The sequence below is a fragment of the Eleutherodactylus coqui genome, chromosome 4, assembly GCF_035609145.1.
Source record: "Eleutherodactylus coqui strain aEleCoq1 chromosome 4, aEleCoq1.hap1, whole genome shotgun sequence".
In the NCBI taxonomy this organism is placed as follows: domain Eukaryota; kingdom Metazoa; phylum Chordata; class Amphibia; order Anura; family Eleutherodactylidae; genus Eleutherodactylus; species Eleutherodactylus coqui.
This window is the reverse complement of record NC_089840.1, coordinates 56,427,349-56,454,775: the sequence shown is the minus strand read 5'-3', so window position 1 is coordinate 56,454,775 and position 27,427 is coordinate 56,427,349. Positions and strand designations below refer to the sequence as shown.

At 42.5% G+C, this 27,427-nt stretch overlaps 1 protein-coding gene across 2 annotated transcripts in view; it reads left to right on the top strand.

Moving 5' to 3' along the window:
- The first annotated feature begins 6,676 nt into the window (after positions 1-6,676).
- The window catches only part of P2RX5 (purinergic receptor P2X 5), a 69,685-nt gene continuing 48,934 nt past the window's right edge, over positions 6,677-27,427 (top strand). For both annotated transcript variants that reach the window (XM_066599493.1, XM_066599494.1), the window contains exon 1: positions 6,677-6,813. In XM_066599493.1, the coding sequence (XP_066455590.1) occupies positions 6,677-6,813 (137 nt within the window). The remainder of the gene's footprint in view (positions 6,814-27,427) is intronic.

Genomic DNA, 27,427 nt, shown 5'->3' with positions numbered 1-27,427 from the left:
TGTTAGTCATATACGTAGTTAAATAGTCGTTATCTTGATACGGCGCTTCTGGGAAAACAGCCAAGCACCCGAACTTCGTATCCGGTCCTGTATTATCTCTGAATTTCTGGACACATCTGTCTCAGCCTTGCAAAGCCTTGGCATATCTGATATGATTTTTAAAGCTACATATTACGTTTTTCTCATTTTAGCATTGTATAGAACTTGCATACAGGTATAAAAGCATAAAAAACATATGGCAATATATACATATACCCTCACAGTATGACAGACATTTTTGTCATGTGTCCTACGCCCACATGGTCCCTGAAATTTCTGATCCTGTCATTTAACTCCCTAGATGCCATGGTTTATAGTAACCATGGTACCTAACTAACTAGGTAGAGGGAGGGGGTTTCCTCTCTCCACATCAGCCCCCCACAAATGCATTTGCAGGATGCTGATGGGTAACCATGGTAGCCAGAGGCCTAGGAAAGACCCCCATGGGTCTGTATTAGGATGAGCCGTCAGAAGAAGCTAATAAATTGCTTTGCAGTATAGAAGCACTTGCAATAATTCTTTGCTATACTGAGTATACCAAAGATCACATTGTGGGTATAATTAAATAATAGAATAAATGTTAATATAGTTGATTAAAATACATTTTTACACAATTTTAAAAAAAAGAAAACTTTTTTTTATCTTGTAAAAGTGAAGAAAAATAACCCACACACGGTATCACTGTAATCACCTTGGCCTATATAATTACCTTCATAATGTCACTGAACAAAACCCACTATACCAAGACCAACATTATCAATAATAAGATCAATACTACCGATAATAATACTATAAGAAGGCCAAATAATACCCCCAGACTATGACCACACTACACAAAGACTAATATTACCCCCATCTTCTCCCACACACATACACACACACACTGTGACCATACAGCGGTATATACTAGATCTACACAGGCACTTTACAGACCATATAAATGATTACAGTACATTATATATTATTACATTATATCCAGTTATCACAGGTGATGTCCACTCTGACTGGAGTTGCTCCCTTTCCCTTTTTCTTCATCTTCCCCAGACCATCATGATGACTTCTCCTGGTCACAACTTGTCTCTGAAAAGTTAGACAGAGACATCTTTGACTCCTCAGTTTTTCAGAGATTTAGTTTCATTTTTCAAACTTCAATATAATATCCCAATCTATACTGCCTCAAATAGTAGAAATGTCACTTGAGGTGACTCATGCAGTAATAGTTTTCAACTTTTTTGTGCTCCCTATAGCCCTCATATAGTAAGTGCCACTTTTCCTGTCCCCCCACTCAGTAATAATACCCCAGTAACTCTCTGGAAGCCATTACGAGATTAGTATGTACATGTTCGTATCCACCTTGATTGTATCTAGCCAGCGTTTTGTTTGGTGTCCTCTTCTACGTGACCTACTAACTGTGCCAAGCATCAATGTTGTTTCTAGAGAATTGGTTTGCATTATATGTCCACAGTATGATAGACCCTATATGATGATTTTGCACTCTAGTGATATTTTTCTTTTGATATGCTCTAGGGCCATCTTGTTGATGATCTATTGTACAACAGAAACTGGTATTGATTATAGCAAGAACCTACTCCAGCTCCTAGCTGGTGTAGGTTTTCATTTGGTGCATGCAGGTACTGCCAGATAAGACAAATGCGTCCACCTCTTAATACATTTGTTGCTGGTAGATGGAGACCATGGCATAACATACGCTTGTATTGGCCCAGTACATTTATTTCTGGCCCCCCTCCATAATGTCATACATGTCATGTCTTTTGCACTGTGCAAACTGTCTAATCATTCTGTTATGTGTATTGCACAGCTGCAGTAAGTGAGAGGTTAAGTGTTGCATGAGCCTGGGAGATGCTTGCAATGTATCAATTGATGTCCTGTCATGTGGTATGAGTGAGAATATAAATAGGAGTGTGTGAGAGCGGGAGAGGGAGTCCATCAGAGAGTGTCTATTCTTCTTGGTTCCTGAGAGAGAGTGCCAGACACATGGGGGTACCTTCAACTCCCATGTGATGAAGAACGGAGGAGGAAGAGCGATTCCTGATTATCTGTATGCCAGTGACCATGAGAGAGTGAACCCCAAAAGAAAGAGAGCGTGAGTGTGTTGGTGGTGAGTCAAGGCCAAATCCCCATGCAGAAGTACTCCCCTACTACTATTCCTATGCCGCCATCCTGTGCCTGGGATCACCGCATAGAGGTACTTAGATTCTACTGTTCCTACGTGGTCATCCTGTGTCTGGGATCACCGCGTAGGGGTACTCAAAATTCTACTGTGTCTACACAGCCATCCTGTACCTGGGATCACCATGTAGAGGTACTATCTCCTACTGTTTGGTTTCCTGCACCTCAACTTCATGTAATTTGTGCCTTTCACCCAGTGTTTACCCTAGGTAAAGTTTTGCCAGGCCCAAGTCTGCAGCTCATTTATTTACTGCCGAGGGTCTTTCCGGTGGGTAGCGGAACAGTGGCATCACCTGTAACAATTCCTATGCCTGTTTGCAAGTTTATTGGGTGTCCCTCTCCTAGGGGTGCCCAGAAGAAGCGCAGCGCTGCCCTGGCCGTGGCTACGTGCGTTCCTCCCAGCTCCTCAAATTATGACCTGTATCCGGGGTCACCCTAAGGGATGCTGCACTCTGGTCTAAGTCAATACAGATAGTCCCCTACTTGCAAACATTCGACTTACGAATTTCGCAAGATACGAACTATCTGTCCTGCACAGTATGATGTAATGCTAAGGCATTACATCATGCTGTGCAGGGACCGGGCAGGCTTCTATCAAGCCTGATAGTAGCCTGTCCGGTCAGATCACGGGACACTGTGCGGTTGCTAGGCAGCCGGGGGCCTTCTGAAAGGCCCTAGGGCTGTCTATGCAGAGCGCCTATCAAGCCATGCGCTTGATGGGCACTCTGCATAGGCAGCCCTGGGCCTTTCAGGAGGTCCCCGGCTGCCTAGCAACCGCACAGCGTCCCGCGATCTCATCGTGGGACGCTGTACGGGCCCCCTGAACGTCGGGTGCCGGCTGTTTCTTATAGCGGGTACTCGGCGGCAGCAGTTCCGACGAGCCGCGCCGCTCGTCAGAACTGTTAACACTTTAAATACTGCTGTCAGAGCGGTATTAAAAGTATTAACAGTTCCGACAAGCGGCGCGGCTCGTCGGAACTGCTGCTGCCGGGTGCCCGCTGTAAGAAACAGCTGGCACCCGACATTGTATGGCGCGGGATCCACCCGCGATCCCGCTCCATACAAGCATTTGTTCCGACTTGCGAACAAATGGACTTGCGAACAGGTTCCTATATCTTTATTTAGTGTGTCTAGTGTGTAGCATTTATTTTGGGGATGCTGAAGCTATTTGTGAGTTTTATTGATTTTAAGAAAGCACACTGTACTCCAATTCTAATTGCTGCATTCAGACCAATAATGAGGACCATGGATTTCTTCTACATCAACACAGGTGTCCAACAAAGCTGTATCCTGTTGGCATTTCTTTTCAATCTGGTTCTCAACCACGCCATGAAATGAGCAATCGAGTGGAATACAGTTGGTATTGTGGGATGTGACCTATTACAATGGTTTGTTGAATTGGACTTTGCAAGTGATATAGCTCTCCTTGTAGCATCGCTCCCCAATCTCCAACAAACAACATCAGCGTTGGATTAAGAAGCAGCAATGGTTGGTTTATGGATTAGTAGTGAGAAGACACAGACTATGTAACTTGAATATGCTATATGAAAAAAATGCTTTGGTACCGTGTTAGCCAGTAGAGTAAAGTTTGATTGTTCTCAGTAAGTAAAACTAAGTAATCTTGTAGATATGATACCTTTTAATCGCTAACAAAAATACATGATGTTACAGCAAGCTTTCGGGTTCTTATTGAACCTTTGTCAGGCTAATGGAACTACTTTGGATGGCACACAAATATAACATACAGATGCAGAGGGGAGGGGGGACACCCCTCTTGATCTAAATAAATGTTCACACACAAAAGTTTGAGACTTAAAGTAACTCAAGACAATCTGAGCAAAGAGATAAATATTTAATCAGTTCACTGAGCTGAGGAATGTGAAATTTTTAAGATGTCTGTCATCTCTACTTTACAAAGAAGATGGAAACACTACCTCTGCAGCACCATCTGTATGTCATATTTGTGTGCCATCCAAACTAGTTTCATAGCCTGACGAAGACTTAGAACCCAAAAGCTTGCTGTAACATCAGGCATTTTTGTGGGTGTGGATATGCCACACCCACAAATTCCTCAATCATGGTCAACCAACAATAGTGGTTGCAAGAGGTTGACCAATTTGTCTATTTTGAAACTGCAATCACCAATGACGGGATGCCGAACATGATGTTCAGTGTCATATGAGGAGGGCGTCGGCAACTTTCCAACATCTAAGCCCTATATGGGCTACCTCCTGTTTTGGCAAGTTGAAAGGCAACAGGTTCGGATATGGCTTTAAAGAAGGCCAAGTGGGTTGATTCAACACAATTTTATTAATAAGATAATAAATGAACAAAATTATGTAAAATAAGTGAAAGTTAAACTAAGTTACATGAAATAGGTGATATTGTGTATACTTGTACAATTTTTTTTTAGGCAAAGGTTAGGTACTGATATCACCAAGGGATATATATGGACACATTCACATTACAAAGGCCTACACATGAATATACATACATCACAAAAACATCATCTGTCTTGGAACATCATCTGAAGAAAGAAGCAGCAAAAGACAAAGAACCAATCCCATTTGTAGGAGCCTTCCATAACATCTTCTGACTGGACACCAGTGGGCAGCAAAAACAGGGAACCCCTTGGAAACTACACTGCGCCCCTTACTCATAGGTCAACTGTTTCTGTCTTCCATGCAACGTCTCCAATCTTTTATACATTATAAAATAGCTTAGTCATCTACTATGCCCTAAGCTTGCATATTTGCATTGTAAAGAACAAAGGATTGTTTCCCTGAAGTTATCACACATCTATCACACGCTAAATTGGCCACATTAAAGGTGTAATAAAATCTGGTCAAACAAGACTTTACTTCAGAAATTGGTGATGTTATCACAGGATTGCCCAAGCTCAACAGATCCTTTACAAAAAAGTTCATAAGGCCCATTTACACGTAACAATTATCACTCAAAATTCATTCAAATGAACAAATTTGAGTGATAAAATTGTTCAGTGTAAATGCACAAAAATCACTCACTTGTTGTACGCGATTTGTTAGGCTGACTTTTAAGTCAGCTTAAAAAACCTTGTTGGCTCACTGGCTTCCTGTCCTGTGTAAATGCTCCCTGCTCACTGCTTCCCATAGGAGGTAAAGCGCTGAGCGAGAAGTGGATGAGAAGCCCGCGAGGCGCCAGCAGGACTTTCAGTTTAAATGCTCTGCACGAGCGCCGACGACCTTAACAGTGACTTCAGTGCTAGCGCAGTCGTTTAAAAGACTGTCGGCCGGTGTAAAACGGCCAATAGTCCATACAATGATACACTCATGGAAAATCAAATATTATAGTTTATATTCATGGCTATTAAGACTCAAGATGGCGGCCTGCGAATAGCCAATTTTATATATTTTCACCACACCTCCTCACTCCCCTTACAGATGAATATATGATTTCTGAAGACTATTGTGATCCCGACTGCACTATATGGATCTAAAAGACAGAAAGCGACTACACGTATTAACCAGCGACTTGTTGCTTTACAACAACGTCTTCATCCCTTATTTAAGGTAATTGGGTTACAAATGATAAAATTTACCGCCGCTCTGGTACACAGCTACTCCACTCCAGAGTTACTGAGCGCCACATTTTGCTGGATACATTGTACATCTCCCTGAGACAAGACTGGCAAGGATTCCTATCTCATGGAACCCCAAAAATGGGAAGCATCAGTGGGGAAAGCAGAAAATCACCTGGCGATGTACATTTATAGAGGACTTAGCGCACTGTTGACCTTTCATGACATGATGCCGAAACTGTTGCCTTTAATCACCAATGATAGTATAATTTTGTTGCTGAAGGGCGTAGGAAGATCTCTGAAGGGGGTCATATATACTATTTATGATTCAAATTCCCGAAGTAGGCATGTCCTATATAAATGGGCAAGACGTAATGCAAAGATTTTGTGCGACATATTATACACTCATTTTTTTCCCCCAGCTTTAAAATCACTTCTCAAAAGTTAGCAAAAATACCATTCTGGTCCGTGATGTTGAACAGCAAAAAAGAACAACCAGGACAAAGTTATCTAAACTGCATTTGGTACCCAAAAATTGGTATTTAATAGATTTTACGGCTCCGGAGAACGAGAGGGTCAACAGGTCAACAGCAGCTCTAACATCTAACAAAAAAAGTGAGGATGACCGATTACGTAGACGCGAAATCATAAATAAAGCATGGGCTGAATTATTTATTGCGGTGTTTAGAGGGTGTTCTGACAGTGACCCCAGGATCTCCCTCACACTATTAGCAGAGCTCTTGTAGTGAGCCGTCCTGGGTGTGCGGCAGACAGCAGTAGCTGAGGGTTCAGCTGTCTCTTTCTCATGTTTCAGAGCTTCTTCCTGAACCAGAGCTGCATTCCCTTCCTCTCGCTGCCTCATTCACTGCTGCAATGTGAGCAGACAGAATGGGGCAGGTCGCATGGAAAGGCTTGTTCCTGTCATTTTTTGACTATAAGACTGAAAAATATGTCATTGCCAAGAACAAAAAGGTGGGGATTTTATTCCGTATAGTTCAACTCTCCATTCTGGCTTATCTAGTGGGGTAAGCTCATGTCTTTATTACTGTATATCAATATACTGCATGGCTATACTAACTGCTATAGGCTGCATGCAAGGTGTTAAGTATAGGCTGACTGCAATGTATATGCTGACTGTGTCATCTGGCACAACTTCTTGTGGTATCACAATGTATTGTCCGTAGGTTTACATAGGAATGCCGGTAAACCTGCTACACTCACTAAAGTCAAGTGATGCACAAATGATGAAGAATTAAATGAGGCATTCAGCTTTGGTCCATCTGTAACATAATGTACAGTATATAGGATGTATAATCTGGAAGCTCGCTATCAAATATTTACATGGTACAAAAATAGTCTAGCGTCTCGTCTCTGCAAAGTTTTCCTCGAATATAGCAGGTGTCATCATTGTAGACGCATACCTTTATCGAAACGGCTATGTGTAATGTTGTTTTCTGGCAAATTTTCCTACATTTCTATTTTTTTGTTTATGGACAGAAAACATCAATATTAATTCCAGGATACATCAGGTGAATAGACATTAGACGTTAACTGTGCATGTGGTTGAATTCATTAGATATCTTCACACTTGCAGATGGTAACAATCTATGCTGCATCACTTGTCCAATGCCAGTAATATAATACATTAATTGTACTAAGTCGACATCAGTACTTTTCCTGCATGTTAATTTTTATGTTGTAGTTTGGCTCACATGAGTATAAAAGAGGACGTGTTAGTTCTCTCGACATGTTTGTTATAGAAAACACTTGTATTCCCTATAGTATAACCATTCTGGAACATATACTGATTGTCAGAAAAATCCCTTCCCTAGAAAGAGTTGTTGGAATCAAATGAAACTTTCTATATGCGGTTGTAAGGTTGATATAAGTGATTATAATATCAGAGCAAAATGATAATTTATTGCGGGACCCCTTGAAGTGAGGCTCTAGTGCCCTGTTGTACCGCCTTTAGCTTGGATGGAAGATGTGATATGGTTGGGCATGGAGGCTCTAGTACCCTGTTGTACCGCATCTAGCTTGGATGGAAGATGTGATATGGGCAGGCATGGAGGCTTTAGTACCCTGTTGGGCCACCTCTAGCTTGGATAGAAGATGTGATACGGATGTGCATGGAGGCATACAGGTTCCATATGGTATCCTGTGGCATATCGCCCATAGACTGTTGAAGTTAGTGTTCCATATGGTCCCATACATATTCAGATAGATCTGGTAACCGGGAATGCTATGAAAGTGTGGCGATGTTGTGGAGGCATGAAACAGTTGGAGTTGCTCGTGCTTGTTAGACGATCAGATGACCATCTTTACTGATGCCCTATTGAGGGTGTCCTGAATTCAGTTGCCTTGTGTACACAGATCCACTGGTCCCAACAGCTCTTAACAGTCTGGTCAGAACGGCCCAGGTGGTGGTCAATTTGTTGATATGACCATCCAGTGTCTTGAATTTCCAATATTGTGCCCCTCTCAAACTCTGTGAACTGGGTAAAATCTCTTCAATTGTGTTGTAGAGGCATCTAGTGGTCTACAAGCTCTACACAAGAGGAAAAAGAGGTCACTACACACAAGTAGCCTCTGATAGCAATTCTATAGGCCAAGGTGGAACCACTTTTAGGGCCTCAGCGGAGAAGACTGTTCATCTAATCATGACACAACTCATCGTTTGCATATCCGACTTAGATGTAACTGCACACTGAGTTTTGCAGCAAAACGATAACTCCTTCCAGGTACTTGATTTTATTTGACAAAGAGTACTATGCTAATACCCAGTTGTTAAAGGAGTTGTCAGGTTGTAAACTGTTGATGGCCTGAAATTAGGTTGGCCATCCATAGAAGATGGTCAAGAGTCTGCCATCCAGGACTCTCGCACATCAGCTGTGCTCATGCACTGAACTAATATCTGCAGGAAGTAAGTAGACATCTCCATTCTCACTAAAATGGCCAGGCTTCAATGGGAACTTTGCCCGTACTACCAATGCTCGTCTGAGAGGCCCCATTGAAATGGATAGAGACTTAGTGCAGCGTCTTTGGAAACGTGCGCTAAATGCTGTGAAAAAACGCACAATGGCCCAATGCATAGCTGTAATTGATGAGCCAGAATTGTAGTATTTTGGAGAATACAAGTTCTTACTAAAGCAGTCATGTCAGGAGAACTGACAGATGGTATTTAACATAATCAGGTTGCCCACATAGCTATTCAGTGACTAAATAACCTGCCCCCCCCCCCCCCCCTCCTTGGCATAAAACAAGTCAAGCATGAATCAGAATTGGGAGAAGTTATGGTAACTTCCATTGATATACTTAACTTCTGGGTGGAGTTTAAAAAAAAAGAAAACTGCAAAAAAAAATCAGAGTAAGAGTTTTTTACACACGACTTTGTTTGCGTCCGCAAAAAGGGACAAAACGAAAGCAATACTTTAGCGAGATTGTCGCACAAGAGAAGATAAGTCCTGCTCTATCTTTCGGCTTTATTTTTCTTCTTGCACGCAATGGCATGGAGATTGTCCAGTAAAAAAAAAAGGTATTTTCACTGGTTCATGTGTGAATGTAAATCTATGTATCGATTACCATGGCCGTATTTTACACGGACGATTTTTTAAAACGCGGCATAACCTGTTTTTTGTGTTTTTTATCTCCATATTGCTATTAGGGCTCAGTCAGACGAGCGGAGATTCACACGTTATTCAGTGCGGAAAAAAAATCGCAATGCGTGTGCGGGAAAATCTCCATGACCACGTCCATTGCCACCCATATGTTCTATCTTTTGTAGGTGCAGATTTTTTCCCGCACATGCGTTGCGGTTTTTTTGCCACACGGAAAAACGTGCGAATCTCCGCTCGCCTGACTGAGCCCTTATCTTCTATTAGGCAAATACGGATCAGCATTTGTCTAGTAGAAAATAAAATATATGGAGGCAAATACTGATCAAATACTGAAGAAATACTGATGACATACTGCTGTAATGTTACAATGAGCTCATCTGAAACCGGTCTAAAATAAAGATAATTTAAAAGTAAAAAAAAGCTCAAGACAAAATGCTTCCAAAGTAGAGTTGGTGAGAATTTTCATATTGTCACTGTACTGTAAGGCTGCCTGCGCATGAGCAGGTCAGATTCCACATGCGGAATCCTGCAGCGGAATCCGACCCTGTGCCCGGTTGGCGTCCACGCGAAAGTCTTTTAGCTGTACTGTGATCGTCTGCATGGGCAAGCCATCAGACATGCGCAGTACAGATTTTTTTCACTGGTGTTCTATGTATGTGAAACCCCTGGATGCTTTCGCATCCAGAGTTTTAACCTTGCGCCCAATAGGGCCGGCGGCAGCAGCGTCGACCCCATTGAGAACATATACTGAAGATCGCAATCCTCTGCCACAGCTGTCACAGCTGTGGCAGAGGAACGTGATGTTCTCTTATTGAATTCAATGGAGCCGGCAATACAGTCGCCTCCATTGAAAGCAATGGGCTGCCCGCAAGCGCTGCAGTGATTTTCGGGGAAGGGCTTCAAATAAAAGCCCTTCCTTGAAAATCAATCCAAAAATGTGTAAAAAAAAATCTATACTCACCTCTCGGAAGCTGCTGGGGCTCAGCCGTGTCCAGCCGGCTCTTCTCCTGCACTGCTCTGAGTAGTATTTAGCAGGCGGGGATTTTAAATCCCCGCCTGCTGAATGGGCTGCCTCTGATTGGCTGAACACTGTGACCAATCAGAGGTAGCACTCAGCTATTGAATGACAGGTTAGAGCTGCCTCTGATTGGTCCCTGCGCTCAGCCAATCAGGGGCAGCCCATTAAGCAGGCGGGGATTTTAAAGCAGCGTTTTTCCGTGGGGACACCCATTTAGGTCCGCACATTTTTGAACACATCAGTTACGCGTTAAAAATTTGTGCGTCAAAACGCCCGTGTGACTGAGCCCTAAAGATTTTGCATATGCAAGTGAATCTGACATTGGTTTTTTTGCCATATGTTGTACGTCATTTAGCTGGTAAAAATAGACCGATAGAATTTATGCAAATTTATTAAAAGCGCCAAATTGGGAAGATTTCGAAAAAATTATCATTTTTTTCACATTTTCAATTGCAAAATCTCAAATATGTGCAAACATACTGTACACATTTTTTGATAAGATATATATTTCCATCTGTTTACTTTACTTTATTCTTTTAACCATTTAGGAGACGCACAAATTTAGCATTAATTATCAACATTTTGAGGAACACTTTGAGTCATAGGTGTCAGAATGATAAATACCCCCACAAATGACCCCATTTTAAAAACTTCACCCCTTCACGCATTCACTGATGATGGTGCCGTGAGTATTTTACCCCACAGTTTTTTTCAAGAATTAATGCAAATTAGAGGAGAAAAAATGTTTTTTTTTGCAAATATGTCTGTTCTATAGTGCACATGAAAATGAGGATTTACACCCCAAAATCGATACCGCTGTTTGTCCTGTATTCAGAAACATACCCCTTGTGACCCTAATCTTATGTCTGTATGCACAACGCGGCCCAAAACGAAAGGAGTAGCCGGTGGCTTTCAGAACAGACATTTTGCTTGAAGGCATTTTAGGCCCCATAGCACATTTGTAGAGCCCTTGAGCGGCCAAAATGATAAAGAACCCCCACAAATGACCCCATTTGGAAAACTAAACCCCTTAACAAATTAATGTAGGGGTGTAATGCGTATTTTGACCCCACAGTTTTTGAGTGAATCTAAGCAAAATAGAAGGAAAAAATTCTGATTTTCATTTTTTTGCAGATTGTGTGATTTAAAAACTGGGTTTTTTTGTACAGCACGCATATGAATTATGATTTTTATTTTTTTTGGCAATTGTGTCAATTTAAAATGCTGAACGCTGAAACTTCTCCCTGGGCAAAATGCCAAAATTCTGCTCCTCGCTCCAGAGATGTGCCCCTAGCAAATACTGAGGAAGAGGCGAAATGGCCTTGAAACGCGTATATGTGCTGGTTATGAAATTAACAGAGAAGTTAAAGGGGTTGTCCCGCGGCAGCAAGTGGTTCTATACACTTCTGTATGGCCATATTAATGCACTTTGTAATGTACATTGTGCATTAATTATGAGCCATACAGAAGTTATAAAAAGTTTTATACTTACCTGCTCCGTTGCTGGCGTCCTCGTCTCCATGGTGCCGACTAATTTTCGGCCTCTGATGGCCAAATTAGCCGCGCTTGCGCAGTCCGGGTCTTCTGCTTTCTTCTATGGAGCCTCTCGTGCAGGATGCCGGCTCCGTGTAGCTCCGCCCCGTCACGTGCCGATTCCAGCCAATCAGGAGGCTGGAATCGGCAATGGACCGCACAGAAGAGCTGCGGTCCACGGAGGAAGAGGATCCCGGCGGCCATCTTCACCGGTAAGTATAGTAGTCACCAGAGCGCGGGGATTAAGGTAAGCGCTCCGGTAAGCTTTCTTTAGGTCCCTGCATCGGGGTTGTCTCGCGCCGAACGGGGGGGGGGGGGTTGAAAAAAAAAAAAACCCGTTTCGGCGCGGGACAACCCCTTTAAGCAATACCACCATTGTGAACTCATATATGTCATAAATGTCCCCAGGTTGTGCCTTAGACCTAGTTTTTTAGCTGCTTTCAATATCTATTGTCTCTACGTCCACCCTGAAGATTGAGACGATCAGCTAGGATTGGCTGTTTCCCTCTGCACAGAAAACTCTATTAAAAACTCAATCTACACGCCCTCACACAGGATAAAAGCCATACGTCTTTTTTTCTCATTCGGTTGCTCCACCTTCTTTTCTCCATACTATCTGTTTAAAGATGTGACAAGTTTATCAAAAGTTGCATTATATTGATACATTTTTTGGATCTTCAACCCCTTCTCACTACAGGACATATGTTTAAATCCTGGATGCGAAGGTGTTAACACAAATGGAAGTTTATCTATATACACCTCAGTGTGTCCTTTGTCAGTCTGTAACGGAAGTACCGCCACCATGTGGTTGCATGATCACATGACATGCTAAGGCCTTCCATTGCTTAGTGTATGTTGCCTTCTCAAGAGTAAGAAGAGCAGATGAAAGTAGCAAAGTAAAGGTTTTGGCTTCCATGGGGGTGCATCACGGCAAGAGTCAGGCCATTTCTCCATCTTTGAGACCCCCCCCCCCCCCCCCCCCCCGGTTCTTATTGCTCTTTCTGTGGTTGCTCTCACTCTATAGGCAAATCTCCAGCATGAGGAAACTGCATAGCGCTTTTATACTGGCCTCCGCCACAATGCTCTGGCTCTGCCTGTGTCCAGCTGCGTCTGCCTGCTCTGCTCCCGATGCTGCACTACTGTCTTCAGTGATGCAGCTCCTTTTCCTTTTATAAGTGCCTCCAAAATGGCATTGTGCACCTTCTACACTTCCCCGCTCCCTGCCATGCTGTCTGGCAGGGGAGCGGGGATTTTATATGATGCTATGCACGCCTGAACTCTTCCCTCACAGGCCGTGTCAGTGGGCCGGCAGAGGGGAACACACTGTGTTTGTCAGTGCTCTTCCCAGCGGGCCTCCTCATCCCTCTCAGCCGGACACATCCCAGACCAGGAGGGGTTCAGCATGGCCTACAGCCACCACTGCAAGTGGCTGTGTGCCGCTGCTCTATGTAAGGGGGGAGCATGGCAACGCTACCTCCTTATATTTACATGGCCCAACAATCGCTTTGTTTTTAGTTCTGCTAAAAACCAAGTGACTCCGACAGGTGAGCGATTTCTCACTCAGCACCCTGTCAATGGCCACGTGTACACAGGACGATTATTGCCCAAATTTACTGTTTCAAGCGAGAATTCAGGCAATAATCACCCCATGTAAAACACACTTGACTCTTAATACAATGTGATATTACGGTGGGGCGGGCTATCAGGGTGGTTTATTTACACTTTGAATTACTTTACAATGGGTTTTGGTGTGTCAAGATAAGAGAATAGGTTTTTAATTGGTTAAAACAAGATAATTTTCTGCGCTGCGTTATCACAATCAAGGTAAAATTTGTCCCATCTATACAGCTTTTTGATGGCTTTTTATTACATTTATTTCCTGGAGATGGGGTGATCCAAAGAGCACAATTCTGGCGTTGTGTCTATTAAGATACAACACAAGCCATAGTCATGTCTTAATAGGCAGAAATACATGGCAGCCTTGGGGGCCATCACAATGCTCCCATATGCCATGACACCCAAAGGGTACCCTGCGACCTCATCAAGACATGTAAATGCTCAGCAGAATTGATAGTGGAATTTAAATGGTTAACAGCAACAATCTGAGTTATTCTCTATTGCAACTGCCGTGGCCGGGTGTCAGCTGTCTGTACGGCGCAGGCTTGGCTCCTAAGTCTGCTCTATACAAAACTCGTGCACATCTGATGAACATGTACCAATGCGACAATTTCCAAAATGTGCTTTTTTATTTTTTAACCCCTGAATGTCCTGTGCGTTCGAGGCTTATATGGAGGGGGATTGAGAGATGATGTTTTTTACAGCTGACACCCACAGGCAACAAGCCGCAATCAGTGTGAACCCTAATCATGGCTGCTAACCCTTCAAATTCCGCTCAAAGTTCACGGGTCCGATGTGATCACAAGGTGCCATTCGTTTGCCATGGTGGCCCGGGGCCTTCTGAATAACTGTCAAGTCACACTATACTGCATGAGCAATCAAACAATTGCAAGTTCAAGTCCGCTGTGGGGACTAAAAAAAAGTGTAAAAATAAGTTTAAAAAACCCTTTTTATTAATTATTAGTAAAAGAAAGTAAAAGTTTAATGAAAACAAAAACCTTTTCCCGTACTTAAAATAAAAAAATCAAAACACTAGAAAACAAAAATATATTTGGTATTGCTGTGTCCAAAAAAGGCTGATCTATCATAGTACAGCATTATTTGTGCTGTATGTTGAACAAAAAAATACACAACGGCAAAATTGCATTTCTTTGGTCCCCCCATCTCTGAGAAAAAAAATTAATAAAAAGCCATCAAAAAGTTGTATGTACTCAAAAATGGTACCAATAGAAACTACAGGACGTCCCAGAAAAAACGAGCCCTTATACAACTATGAAAAAATAAAAAAATTACGGTGGTCAGAAGATATCGGCAGAAAATAGTTTAATTTTTTTCCAAAGGTATTCTGCCTATAGCCCTAGCATGATTTTTCAGGACTTTTGAGAATGTCAATTTAAATAGTGTCCAGGCAGCTATACATATTTTGGTCCATAAATTAATGTAAGACCCTGTCTTATTTTTGGGGAAACAGGGGTATGTATAAATTTGATACCATAGTAATTGACATGCTGAATAAAGTTATGTCCTTTTTGCAACAATATGTACATGATAAAAACAAGACCCACTCAAAAGTAGTGGAATTGCATTTTTTTCCATTTCATTCTACTTATTATTAAGAGATTTTCAGTACATTATATGGCACATTAAACAGTACAATTGAAAAATAAAACTCATCCTGCAAAAAACAAGCCCTAGACAGATACGTTGATGGATGAATAAAAGAGCTATGCTTTTTTAAAAGTGGGGAGGAAAAATCAAGAATGGAATGGAAAAAATGATTCCCTAAAAAGTTAAACAAAATAAGAAAAGGTGCGTAAAAAAGATCTTTTTAAATATTTTTCATGGATTATTTTTTTACTGTTTTGATTTTTTTCACCTTTTTTGTCCCTGTAGGGAGCCTGAACCTTACTGTCGCTCAAATAATACACTGCAGCACTTTTATACTGCAGTGTATTATGTGATTTACTTGCCTGTAATTGCTATGGCAGACCCACCAGTCACCAAGACAACCCATCAACCCTCTGTAATGTCATCCAGAGAGCCTATGACATCACAGAGGATGCCGGTTAATAATCACAGATGTCCCCTGCTACGAATGGCATGGACTCAGCTGCTGAGCCCACGCCATTCATATGTCGTTAATGTATGACATTTCGAGCTTAACCCCCCCCCCCCCTCCATCTCCTGATGTACATGTACTCCATGGGGCAGGAAGAGGTTAATCAGGGCGTATTCAGGTTTAGTGCCTAGAGCCCTGGTTGTAGATATCACCCTTTTTACACTGGCAAAGAGGGCCGTGTTTAGGCGTGACCTTAGCTGCAGAAGAGATGGTCCAGCCCGCCCATTTGAACAGTGGAGTACAGAATAAAAATGAGTGAACAATGCCCAGTCCTCCAGGAAATATGACCATGTGTTTACAGAGAGTAGTAGGAAGGAAAATTAATTTACTTTACATGCGGGTCTCAGTTGAGAACACCTCCTAATCCTGGTTGGCAGTGTACCACAATGGTGTTATCTAGGGCTTCAAATAATTGATCCACTGGAGATAAGGTTTCCAGGGTTTATTCATAAATTGTAACATACATAGTAACATGGTATGTAAGGCTGAAAAAAAGACATATGTCCATCTTCAGTCTATTAACCCCCAATGTTGATCCAGAGGAAGGCAAAAAACTAAATATGAGGTAGAAGCCAATTTTCATCATTTAGCAGAAAAAAAATTCCTTCCTGACTCCAATCTGGCAATCGGAAGAATCCCTGGATCAACAACCATTGAAGATTATAGCATATAATATTGTAACGCTCAAGAATGGCGTCCAGGCCCCTCTTGAACTCTGTTATCGAAATTGTCTTCACCACGTCCTCAGGCAGAGAGTTCTATAGTCTCACTGCTCTTACAGTAAAGAACCCCTTTCTATATTGGTGTAGAAACCTTCTTTCCTCTAGACCAGTGTTCCTCAAGTCCAGTCCTCAGGGACCGCCAACAGGTCATGTCTTCAGGATTTCCTTAGTGTTGCACAGGTGATGTAATTATTGTCAGTGCCTCAGACATTGCCACAGGTGTTCTTTAGGATAGGATATACTAAAAACATGACCTGTTGGTGGTCCCTGAGGACTGGAGTTGGGGACCCCTGCTCTAGACGTAGAGGACAACCCTTGTTATAGTCACAGTCCTGGGTATAACTATATCATAGGAGAGATCTTTGTATTGCCTCCTGACATATTTATAAATAGTTATTTCCAGGTTCATTTTTTGACCCCTTTTTGAATATCGGCACCACATTGGCCACGTGCCAATCCAGTAAAACAGACCCTGTCACTATAGATCCAGTAAAAATAAGAAACAAGAGTCTGTGTATCACATTACTTAATTCCCTTAAAACCCGAGGGTGTATGCTATTAGGACCCAGCGATTTGTCAAATGTAATCTTTTTAAGACGGCTCTGCACTCCTTCCCGAGTTAGACTGGTGACATTTAGTGGAGAGTTTACTCTATCACTCTGCATTACATCTGACATTCCATTTTCCTCTGTAATTACACTGGAGAAAAAAATATTTAATAGTTTTAAAATAATAGCTTGAGAAAGGAGGTAAAGTCATCCCCCGAAATGCGTTACACACTTTCCTCCGTTATTTAGCCTGTTTTTTTTTATATATAACAAATTAATACTGTTAACTCTGGAAACCTTATCTCTGGTGGATCGATTATTCCCAGCCCTAGATAACACCAGTGTGGTTCAGGATTGGGGGGTGATCTCAACTTAGACGCCCCTGTAAAGAAAGTAAATTTTCCATGCTTTCTCTCTCTGTAAACATATGGTCATATTCCTTGGAGCGCTGGATATTGTTCACTCACTTTTATCCTTTGCTTCACGCTTTCGAGATCTCTATTGGGGTCCCATTGATGCTCTCTTCTTCTGGATGCTCATATGACCAGTAGCTGTATGACCAGGAACCATCTGATAATTTATAAGCAAATGGGGACTTTAGGTGTGACGGACTGACCCTTCTAGGGTGGCCCGATCATGCCATTTAAGTCACCTCTACTTTATTTGTGCATTTTGGAACTTATCTATATTTCTACCCCAGGAGCGCTCCTCTTGTTTCTTATCTTTCATTGGACCAGTGGGTCTTTATTAGTATACTTTTCAAAACCTATTTTGGCTGCTTTCCTTAGTTATAAGCAGAGAAGATTTGGAAACAGTTAAACTTCAGCGTGCTGTTGGCGTTGGCAGTTTTATATGTTAGGAACTGCTAATAAGTTCCCTTTAGTAACTAGATTTTGGGAATTTGACGCTTCTTCTACTTCCTGTGTTCTGTAACTTTTACCTCTTCAGTTACATTCTCTTCCATGTGGCTTTTGCTGGTCGTGGCTCGTATATTTATATCGCTGTGCCAAGGATAGATCAGGGCGGTTAAAGGACAGAACAAGGATATAATAATACTACGGATAAGATTGCTGAATGAAGAGATCACTTGCAATACTTCCACAGATGCAATAACAGAGTTCATCGCACTGATGATTAATTCATTCATTCAGGCATTGGCTTCATAGTCAGGTTCAGTCATTTGGGGGATTAGCTGGAGTCCAGTAACAGATTAATTAACATGATTTAATATAAGTGGATTTGGATTTGTCACAGAGCAGAGACTAACTACTGTAGTGATTAGGGAAATCCTTTACAGAAGAAGTCCCAACCTGAAGGCCCAGCTGAGTCATTCGACATGTTATCCCCTGATTCATCCGACATGTGATCATCATTCTGTTCTCTCTTCAGCAGGGTCATAGCTAAAGGCTCAGGGGCCTGGGTGCAAAAGTTCAGCTAAGAGGAAAAAGTTTAAGGGAAAAAAAAAAATTCCTTCCCGACGTCAAGTTTGGAAATCGAGGGGAATAGAGATATTCTTGTTCCCATCTAGCACCTGAATAGACATTATGGGGCATATTTATTATCTTTAATATGCCAGGATTCTAGCATATAAAACTCTTTTTGCAACTCAAATTGCAACTTTTTGCATGTTTCTGCTAGGCTCTGACTCTTTTTCAAAAAGGGTGTTGGGGCCTAGTGTCGGGGTGCGTGATAGCACAGCCCATCACATTTATTGTACTATATGCCAGAAACTGGCATATATTATAGCACAAATTTACACCATCTCAGAGATGGTGTGGGTTTCCATGTAGCGCACAGAGGTTCTGCCAGATATAACTAATATACTAGCCCTTTCCTGCTTACACCTTTTTTTTTCATTTTCTTCTCCCCACTTTCAAAAAGTGCTAACTTTTATATTTGTCCAGTGATATAGCTACACAAGGGCTTGTTTTTGATGGGGCAAGTTGAATTTTTCAGTGGTTCCATTTAATGTACCGTTAGAGATAGTAGTGGTGCAGAAGAAAAAAGGAAGGAAGTGGAGCTACTCCGATGAAGATCCAGTGAGGAGATTGGTGGAATAATTGTCCCAATATATCGTTTCTTATTTCCATATGTGGTGAAGAGGAACAGGTGTAACAAGTTCCAAGTGCTACCAAATCAGCAACTGTGCAACCCAGATAGGTTGGCCAGTGAGATAAAGGGTAGAGAAGAAAAAGATGCTGATCGAGTGGCGCAACCTCTTTTAGAAAATTTTGCACATATTTTTGCACACATTTTGCTTGGATATTTAGAGGAAAGTGTTGCTTTATTTTGGAAAAAAAAACAGCTGAAACGCACAGCGTTTTGAGGCAAAACCGCCCCTTCTTCAGTCACGTTGGATATACACAGCCGTGTGGCTCAGAAGGACATTGGCTTGTGTATCAGGAGGATCTAAACACCCAGGTATCTCAGTGTCTTTAAAGTTTGATCTGACCGGGGGAGGAGTGGAGAGGCAGAGTGTGAGGACGCCGTTGCTGATGTCAGCAGACCTATGCAGCGTGCTCCCTGTTTCAACAGAAACGGCGTCCTCACGCTCTCCCCTCCTTCCCCTGTCAGAACAAACTTTAAAGGGATGTGGTGTTTCTACCTGTCCTCTTTTATCAGTACATTGCATTTTATACACTGGTGACTACCTCCACTCCACTACGAAACGAACGCAGAGCTTTTTCTATTTTTTCACTTGGGTATGTTTCAAACATTATAAAGAGCCACTGACACTTAACTAAAGGGGGCTGCAGCCTCACTAGACACCTCAGGCAGGACAAAAACTGGCATCCATCTAATATGGCTGATTGGCCAAGTAGGGAAAACACATCTCTGTCAGCCAATCATCAATACATCATAGGAGATGTGCACCCATTGGCGCTCAGTTTCAAATGACATGGCACATGCAGGTGCAGTCATGTGAGCCAGGATTGGCATTGTGACGTCATCCCGCATCCACTTCTTAATTCCAGCCGGTGTGCCACCACATTTGGATTTATTCTTGTTGGAGGAATGTGATTACCATTAAGGTAACACGTGGCAGTCCCTATCACTCCTTCTTCCCACACATATGTAAGTCATCATTCCTACATATTTACTATCTCTTTGTGGTATTAAGGCACCTTTCCAACCATTTTGCCAGTCTTTATAAATGACCATCTGGGTGCTAAATGCAAGAATATTTGCAAAAATCGTGTAATCTTTAGCATAGCAGCTACTAAGCCCTTTTTGGCACTAACATCATCTGATGTCTGTTTATACTCCTTTATAGTCATTACAGCTTGGTTCACCTTATGTTGCATGGTACATAGAAGATCAAGGTAAGAAAAGGTAGGGAAGCTTTTAGGAAACTAGACACCAAGCTTTGCATGTCGAAGAAATGAGTGAAGAAGTGCCAGATAGGAAATACTAAGGAAGTGTGGGATGACAGTCATGGAGAGGACACAGTTTTATAGGACTGACACCTTCACTGGATACTTTATCCACCCTCCCCAAACACAAACTGCCATACTAGGAGATGTTTACAAGATACTATTCCTGACAATCCACATTGGCAGATGAAAGGGGTTATCTGTTTTAGAAAACCCATGTTCAAATGAGAAGAGTATTCATAATGAATAGAGGGGATCCTATTATATTAGCCGAGGAGGAGAGCGACAATAAAGAGTGTCCCTTTCTCTGGAGGACCCAGTCTGTCTATTCATTGCACAGAAAGACCATTGATGGTACTTCTCTTTGGTTGCCATAAAAAGACCACAATATTAAAGGGGTTTTCTGTAGAAATACTATTGATGACCTGTCCTCCCAAAATGGGTGGGTGATAGTAGAACTCCAATCTGGGATTGCTACACTTCTAACTAATTTGTTTAACCAGTCCGTTCCAGCAGGTGATATTCCTGATGCCTGGAGAAGTGTACCCATCCATAAGAAGGATATTAAAAAAAAGCCAGGAACTATAGGCCAGTTAGTTTTACATCCGTAGTAGTTAAACTAATGGAAACTCTCCAGACAAAGAGGATAATTGACCACTTAAAAACCAACAACTTGCTGGATGCTAAACAGCACGGCTTTACTGAGGGCAGAGCATATCAGACTAATCTCATTGATTTCTTTCACCCTGTCACAAAAGTGGTGGATGAAGATGGTGCCGTGGATATCCTATCTGAATTTCAGTAAATACTTTGATACAGTTCCACATAAAGAGATTACAGATAAGTAATTGAAAATTAGACTAAATCCTTTGATAGTCCAGTGGATTAACAGTTGATTAAAACATATTAGAGTGTTTTTAATGGAGTGTATTTTGGAGTGTATTTTGAACAGGAACAAGTTACAAGGGGCGACTACAAGGGTCTGTTCCAGGTCCTATTTTTTTTAATATGTTCATAAGTGAAAAAGTGTGCAATGGGGTTGATACTCTTGGTAGTGTCTTGAATATGGAGAAAGATTTAGCCTTACTGGATAGTCAAAACAATGGAAACTGCATTTCAAAGTTTCCAAATGTGAAATAATACACTTAGGGAGAAGAAAGCCTTAGACTAAGTATCATGTAGGCTGATTCTCTGTTATCAAAGACTTCAGAAAATAAAGATTTAGGTGTTCTGATTTCTGACAGCTTCAAAATGGGTCCACAGTGCGATCAGGCAGCAAAGAAAACAAGTAGGATGCTCAGGGGGATGGCAATAGGTATAACCAGTAGAAAGAGGGAGATTGTGATCCTGCTGTTTAGAGCTCTGGTGAGACCACATCTGGATATTGTGTTCAGTTCTGCAGACCTCACCTACAGAAAGATATTGATAGAACAGAACAAGTCCAATGACTGTCTACAAAAGTGGTGAAAGGTGTCAAGAACAAGACATCAGAAAAGACTTAAGGAATAGAGATGAGCGAGTATACTCGATAAGGCACATTACTCGAGCGAGCAGTACCTTATCCGAGTATCTCCCCGCTCGTCTCTAAAGATTCGAGGGGCGGGGAGCGGCAGAAGAGAGCAGGGAAGAACGGAGGGGAGATCTCTCTCACCCTCCCCTTCCCCCCCCCCCCCCCCCCGCTCCCCGCCGCAACTCACCTGTCACCCACGCCGGCCCCCGAATCTTTAGAGACGAGCGGGGAGGTACTCGGCTAAGGCACTACTCGCTCGAGTAATGTGCCTTACCGAGTATACTCGCTCATCTCACTTAAAGAACTCAATTTGTATATTCTGGAAGAAAGAAGGGAGATATGTAATATGATGGAAACCTTTACATATGTTACAGGGAGAAAGAAAAGAGAGGGGGTAGATCAGAAGGGAAGTGCTTTTATTAGGAGGCTAAACACAAGAATAAGGGAGCACAATCTGAAGTTAGTTGGGGAAAGATCAGAAGCAAGGTCAGAAAATATTATTTTACAGAAAGAGTTGAAAAATGAAAATAAATGAATTCAAGAATGCCTGGGATAAGCATCCATCTATGCTAAGAGAGAAATAAAAAGGAAATATACGGGCAGACTAGATGGACCATGTGGTCTTTTTCTGCTGTCATTTTTCTATGTTTATAAGATTAGATTAGTAGTCACAGCTCTGTGATAACTAGCACATCTTTATCTTTTTCTTCACCGATGTGGAGTGTGATATTGGAGCTGAGGATATTAGGGATCACTATCTGGTTTTGAGTTTTAAAATCATTTTAAAATTCAAATTCAGTAAAATGGTAAGAAATCACCACTTTTAGGCTTGTAATCTGCAAGGAAGCCATATGCGGCTAACAGCCTCCAACTCCAAGGAACTCCTCAGAGTTTGTATACAATTTGTGAGAACTGCAGATTAAATTCTAGTTGATTACTTCTCCTTGAAATTGTGTCCTGTATCTGCATTTCCTGTATCATCAAATTAAAGATTTAAGGATGGACATCACCCAAAACCCCTTCCATATAATGAGTTATTGAATTAATCAGCGAGCACTGCTCTTATGAAAAAGTGTTATCAATAAGGAACAGCAAGTAAGCAGCATTCCAGGGAACATGGAAAGTTTGGCTTAAATATTTGGGTTCCTAATATGAAAAATATTGATACCAACCAAAGATATAAAGAAAATACATATATAAAACTCACCAATATGTAATGATAAAAAGAAAGATCAGGGACAAAGAGATTAATCTCTCTCTCCCCGCTGCCCCCCCCACCCCCCCACTACACTGACCTTCCCAATCCTAATGTTTTTCTCCCCATCCCTTCTTATTAAAACTATAACAGATATTTATTATAATAATAATCTTTATTTGTATAGCGCCAACTTATTCCGCAGCGCTTTCAGGCATGGATAAATGCAAAACAATACAACAATTGCAACAATTACAATGTGAGATACATTGGGTTAGACACAAACGGGTTGGGGGTGGTACAGGAGGTACAGGGGGGGGGGGGACACAGGCAATAGGAAATTTCATGTACAGATCATTTATTAGAAGGCAAACAGGGTGGGGCACCATAGGGAGGGGCGAGGGACTAGGTCAGGAGATTTGGTATGCTTCCCTGAAGAGGTGCGTTTTTAAGGCACGTCTGAAATTTCGTGCATCGGGAATTGTCCGGATGCCTTGGGGTAGAGCATTCCAGAGGATGGGTGCTGCTCTGGTGAAGTCCTGTAGGCGAGCATGAGAGGTTCGTATTACAGGGGTGTTTAGTCTGAGGGTGTTAGCTGATCGGAGTGAGCAGGCTGGGCGGTGTACTGACAGTAGGGAGGCGATGTATGGTGGCGCAGTGCCATGCAGAGCTTTGTGAGTGAGGTAGAGGAGTTTAAATTTAGTTCTGCAGTGGATGGGCAGCCAATGCAGCGACTGGCATAGTGCAGAGGCGTCTGAATAACGACTGGATAGAAAAATGAGTCTAGCTGCTGCATTTAGTATGGATTGGAGTGGACGAGTCTAGTGCGGGGGAGGCCGATGAGTAGCGAGTTGCAGTAATCAAGCCGGGAGTGGATGAGGGCAACCACAAGCGTCTTTAGCGTGTCCGTGGTTAGGAACGGCCGTATTTTAGCAATATTTCTGAGGTGCATGTGGCATGTTTGGGCCAGAGATTGAATATGGGGGGCAAAGGAGATGTCAGAGTCCAGTGTGACCCCAAGGCATCGGGCATGCCGTCTGGGGGTTATGATGGTGCCAGACACTGGAATGGAGATGTTGAGGGGAGGCCAGTTAGAAGGTGGAAAGACAAGGAGGTCAGTTTTAGAGAGGTTTAGTTTGAGAAAAAGAGAGGACATAGTGTTAGAGACAGCAGACAGACAGTCGGTGATATTTTGGAGGAATGGTCCAGAGATCTCACGAGAGGAGGTGTATAGTTGGGTGTCATTCAAACTGTTAGAAAAGTTTATTTCTTTTATAATATGGAAAATGAAGGTATGTTAGCAGGACAAGAATATACTGAGCAGGATGTGATGTTAATTGTATGAATATAATAAGTGTTTTCAAAGAATATATCATAAGAAGGACCTGCCACTGGCTTCTTATGGCTTAACTAAGCATGTATGTATTCTCAATGGTAAGAGGGTGATGAGCTGCTACCAGACACCTCGACAGCTTCTTATCTCCTGTGAAAACAGAGTTTCAAGCATGCTAAAAATCCAACATACCCCGAAGCTTTTTTAACCTAACATCTGGTGTTGTGGGAAAGCTGAGACACCACCCCTACCTGTTAGATGATTGGCTGTCATTAATCTAATGTGTATGGGAATCTTAAAGGGGTCATCTGAGGGAAAAATTAAAAAAGAACATGTTCCGCATGGCAAAAACTAATAACCAAGCTTATACTCAGCTCTCCCAGGTATCCATGTCTCCCACGCTGGCACCTCTGCATCTCCCCTGTAATGCTGTGTTTATACGCTGCTGTAGTATGTTTACTGGATATCATAGGCTGCTGCAGCCAATCGCAGACCTGAGAGAGCCCTGTTACAGATTTTGCATTGGGGCTCAAGAGCTTCTAGTCACGCCTTTGTTTTTGGAGATAGCACTTCTTTAACAGTACAAATAATCTGTAGCACATACATGTTGCTTTATTAGGCCTTCTACCCACTAGCGTTTTTTTTAACGCCGTGAAATCACTGTGTTTTTTTCAATGGGGCTTTCTAATGTAAAAATCGCAAAAGCACAAAATTGCGATTTTTGTGCGGTGCGATTTTAACATTAGAAAGTCCCATTGAAAAAAAATGCAGGATATCGCAGCGCTAAAACAAAACGCTAGTGGGTAAAAGCCCTTACCGTATTCTGAAGACTCTCTTGGATTTATGTCTACTGAGATTGCTAAAAGTGTGCCAATATTGTTATTTAAATCGTTTTTGCCCACCTGTGATTGGTCAGAATATATCCTGCAGTTATATCCAGAATTGTTCAGTAAATGTGAAGGAATTTTATTTCTAGTTAAAATAGCTTTTTAAATCTAATGAGTTTATGAAATAATGAAGCATTGTCCATGAGGAAGATAAACCTTTCCAACTGGATCGGTATCCAAAATCCATTAAAGAAGGTGATTTAAACATGCTGGCCTATTAGATATTTCTAAAAATAAACTCGATTTCTCGCCATTCACTAAAGATCATTCACATTTAGAGAAGCCATTAAAAACCTTTCCAAAAAGTTCAAAGGGGGAATGTGTTCTGCATTGCTTATGCGCCAGGCTGTTGTACCAATATTGCGTAATCAATGCAGTAAATTCGACTTTATTAATGGGCAGGAGTCACAGAAAGGACTAGGTGTTGCTTGGATGAGGAAATGTAGACTTTTATCATGATAATGTTTAATACTAGTTAGAATGTGATTCAAAATATCAGAAGTAATTTTATGAGGTGTCAGCGTCCATCCTATGAGGCTGCTCCAGGGCCCGTAGGGTCCACAGATGCCTTATTAAAGGGGTTGTCCCGCGGCAGCAAGTGGGTCTATACACTTCTGTATGGCCATAATAATGCACTTTGTAATGTACATTGTGCATTAATTATGAGCCATACAGAAGTTATAAAAAGTTTTATACTTACCTGCTCCGTTGCTGGCGTCCTCGTTCCCATGGAGCCGACTAATTTTCGCCCTCCGATGGCCAAATTAGCCGCGCTTGCGCAGTCCGGGTCTTCTGCAGTCTTCTATGGGGCCGCTCGTGTAGAATGCCGGCTCCGTGTAGCTCCGCCCCGTCACGTGCCGATTCCAGCCAATCAGGAGGCTGGAATCGGCAATGGACTGCACAGAAGCCCTGCGGTCCACGGAGACAGAGGATCCCGGTGGCCATCTTCAGCAGGTAAGTATGAAGACGCCGGACCGCCGGGATTCAGGTAAGCGCTGTGCGGGTTGTTTTTTTAACCCCTGCATCGGGGTTGTCTCACGCCGAACGGGGGGGGGGGGTTAAAAAAAAAAAAAAAAACGTTTCGGCGCGGGACAACCCCTTTAAGCCTCTCAACTGTCTATTAGATGACATGTGACAAGTGACAAGGGGACAAGAGTAAAGAATCCCTGCCACAGCTGTCATAACTGTGACAGCTGTGTCAGAGGATTTCTTCATCCCTGCGGGGAGTAAAGAATCCCCTGCCACAGCTGTGACAGCTGTGGCAGAGGATCGCGATGTTCTCCCATCGCTTTCAATGGGACTGGCGCTTCTGCAGTCCCATTGAAAGCAATGGGCTGCCGGCAAGCCCTGCAGGGATTTTCGAGGAATAAATAAACCCCTGCCTGCTGAAACAGAGTCAAAGCAGTGCAGGGAGAAGACTGACTGGACTCGCCTGAGCCCCAGCAGCTGAGGAGAGGTGAGTATATATTTTTTTTATTTTTAACACATTCTAGGGATGATTTTTCAGGGAAGGGCTTATATTTAAAGCCCTTTCCCGAAAATCCCTGCATGGCTTGCCGACATCCCATTGCTTTCAATGGGACTGCAGAACACTAGTCCCATTGAAAGCATTTGGAGAACATCGCGATCCTCTGTCACAGCTGTAAGCTGTGGCAGGTGATTCTTTACTCCTCGCAGGGATGAAGAAATCCTCTGCCACATCTGTCACAGCTGTGGCAGGGGATTCTTTACTCCCCGCAGGAAGTCCCCTTGTCAATGAACACCGTGACAGTGCTATCACAGTGTTCAGTGACAAGGGGACTCCCCGCGGGGAATATTTACATGGCAGCGGCGGAGAGGTGAATATATATATATGTATATGTGTGTGTATATATATATATATATATATATATATATATTAGAGATGAGTGAGCATGCTCGCTAAGGGCAATTGCTCGAGCGAGCATTGCCCTTAGCGAGTACCTGCCCACTCGAGAGAAAACGTTCGGCTGCCAGCGCGGGTGACAGGTGAGTTGCGGCAGTGAGCAGGGGTAGCGGGGGGGGGGAGAGGGAGAGAGAGATCTCCCCTCCGTTCCTTCCCGCTCTCCCCCGCCGCTCCCTGCCCGCTGCCGGCAGCCGAACCTTTTCTCGCGAGCGGGCAGGTACTCGCTAAGGGCAATGCTCGCT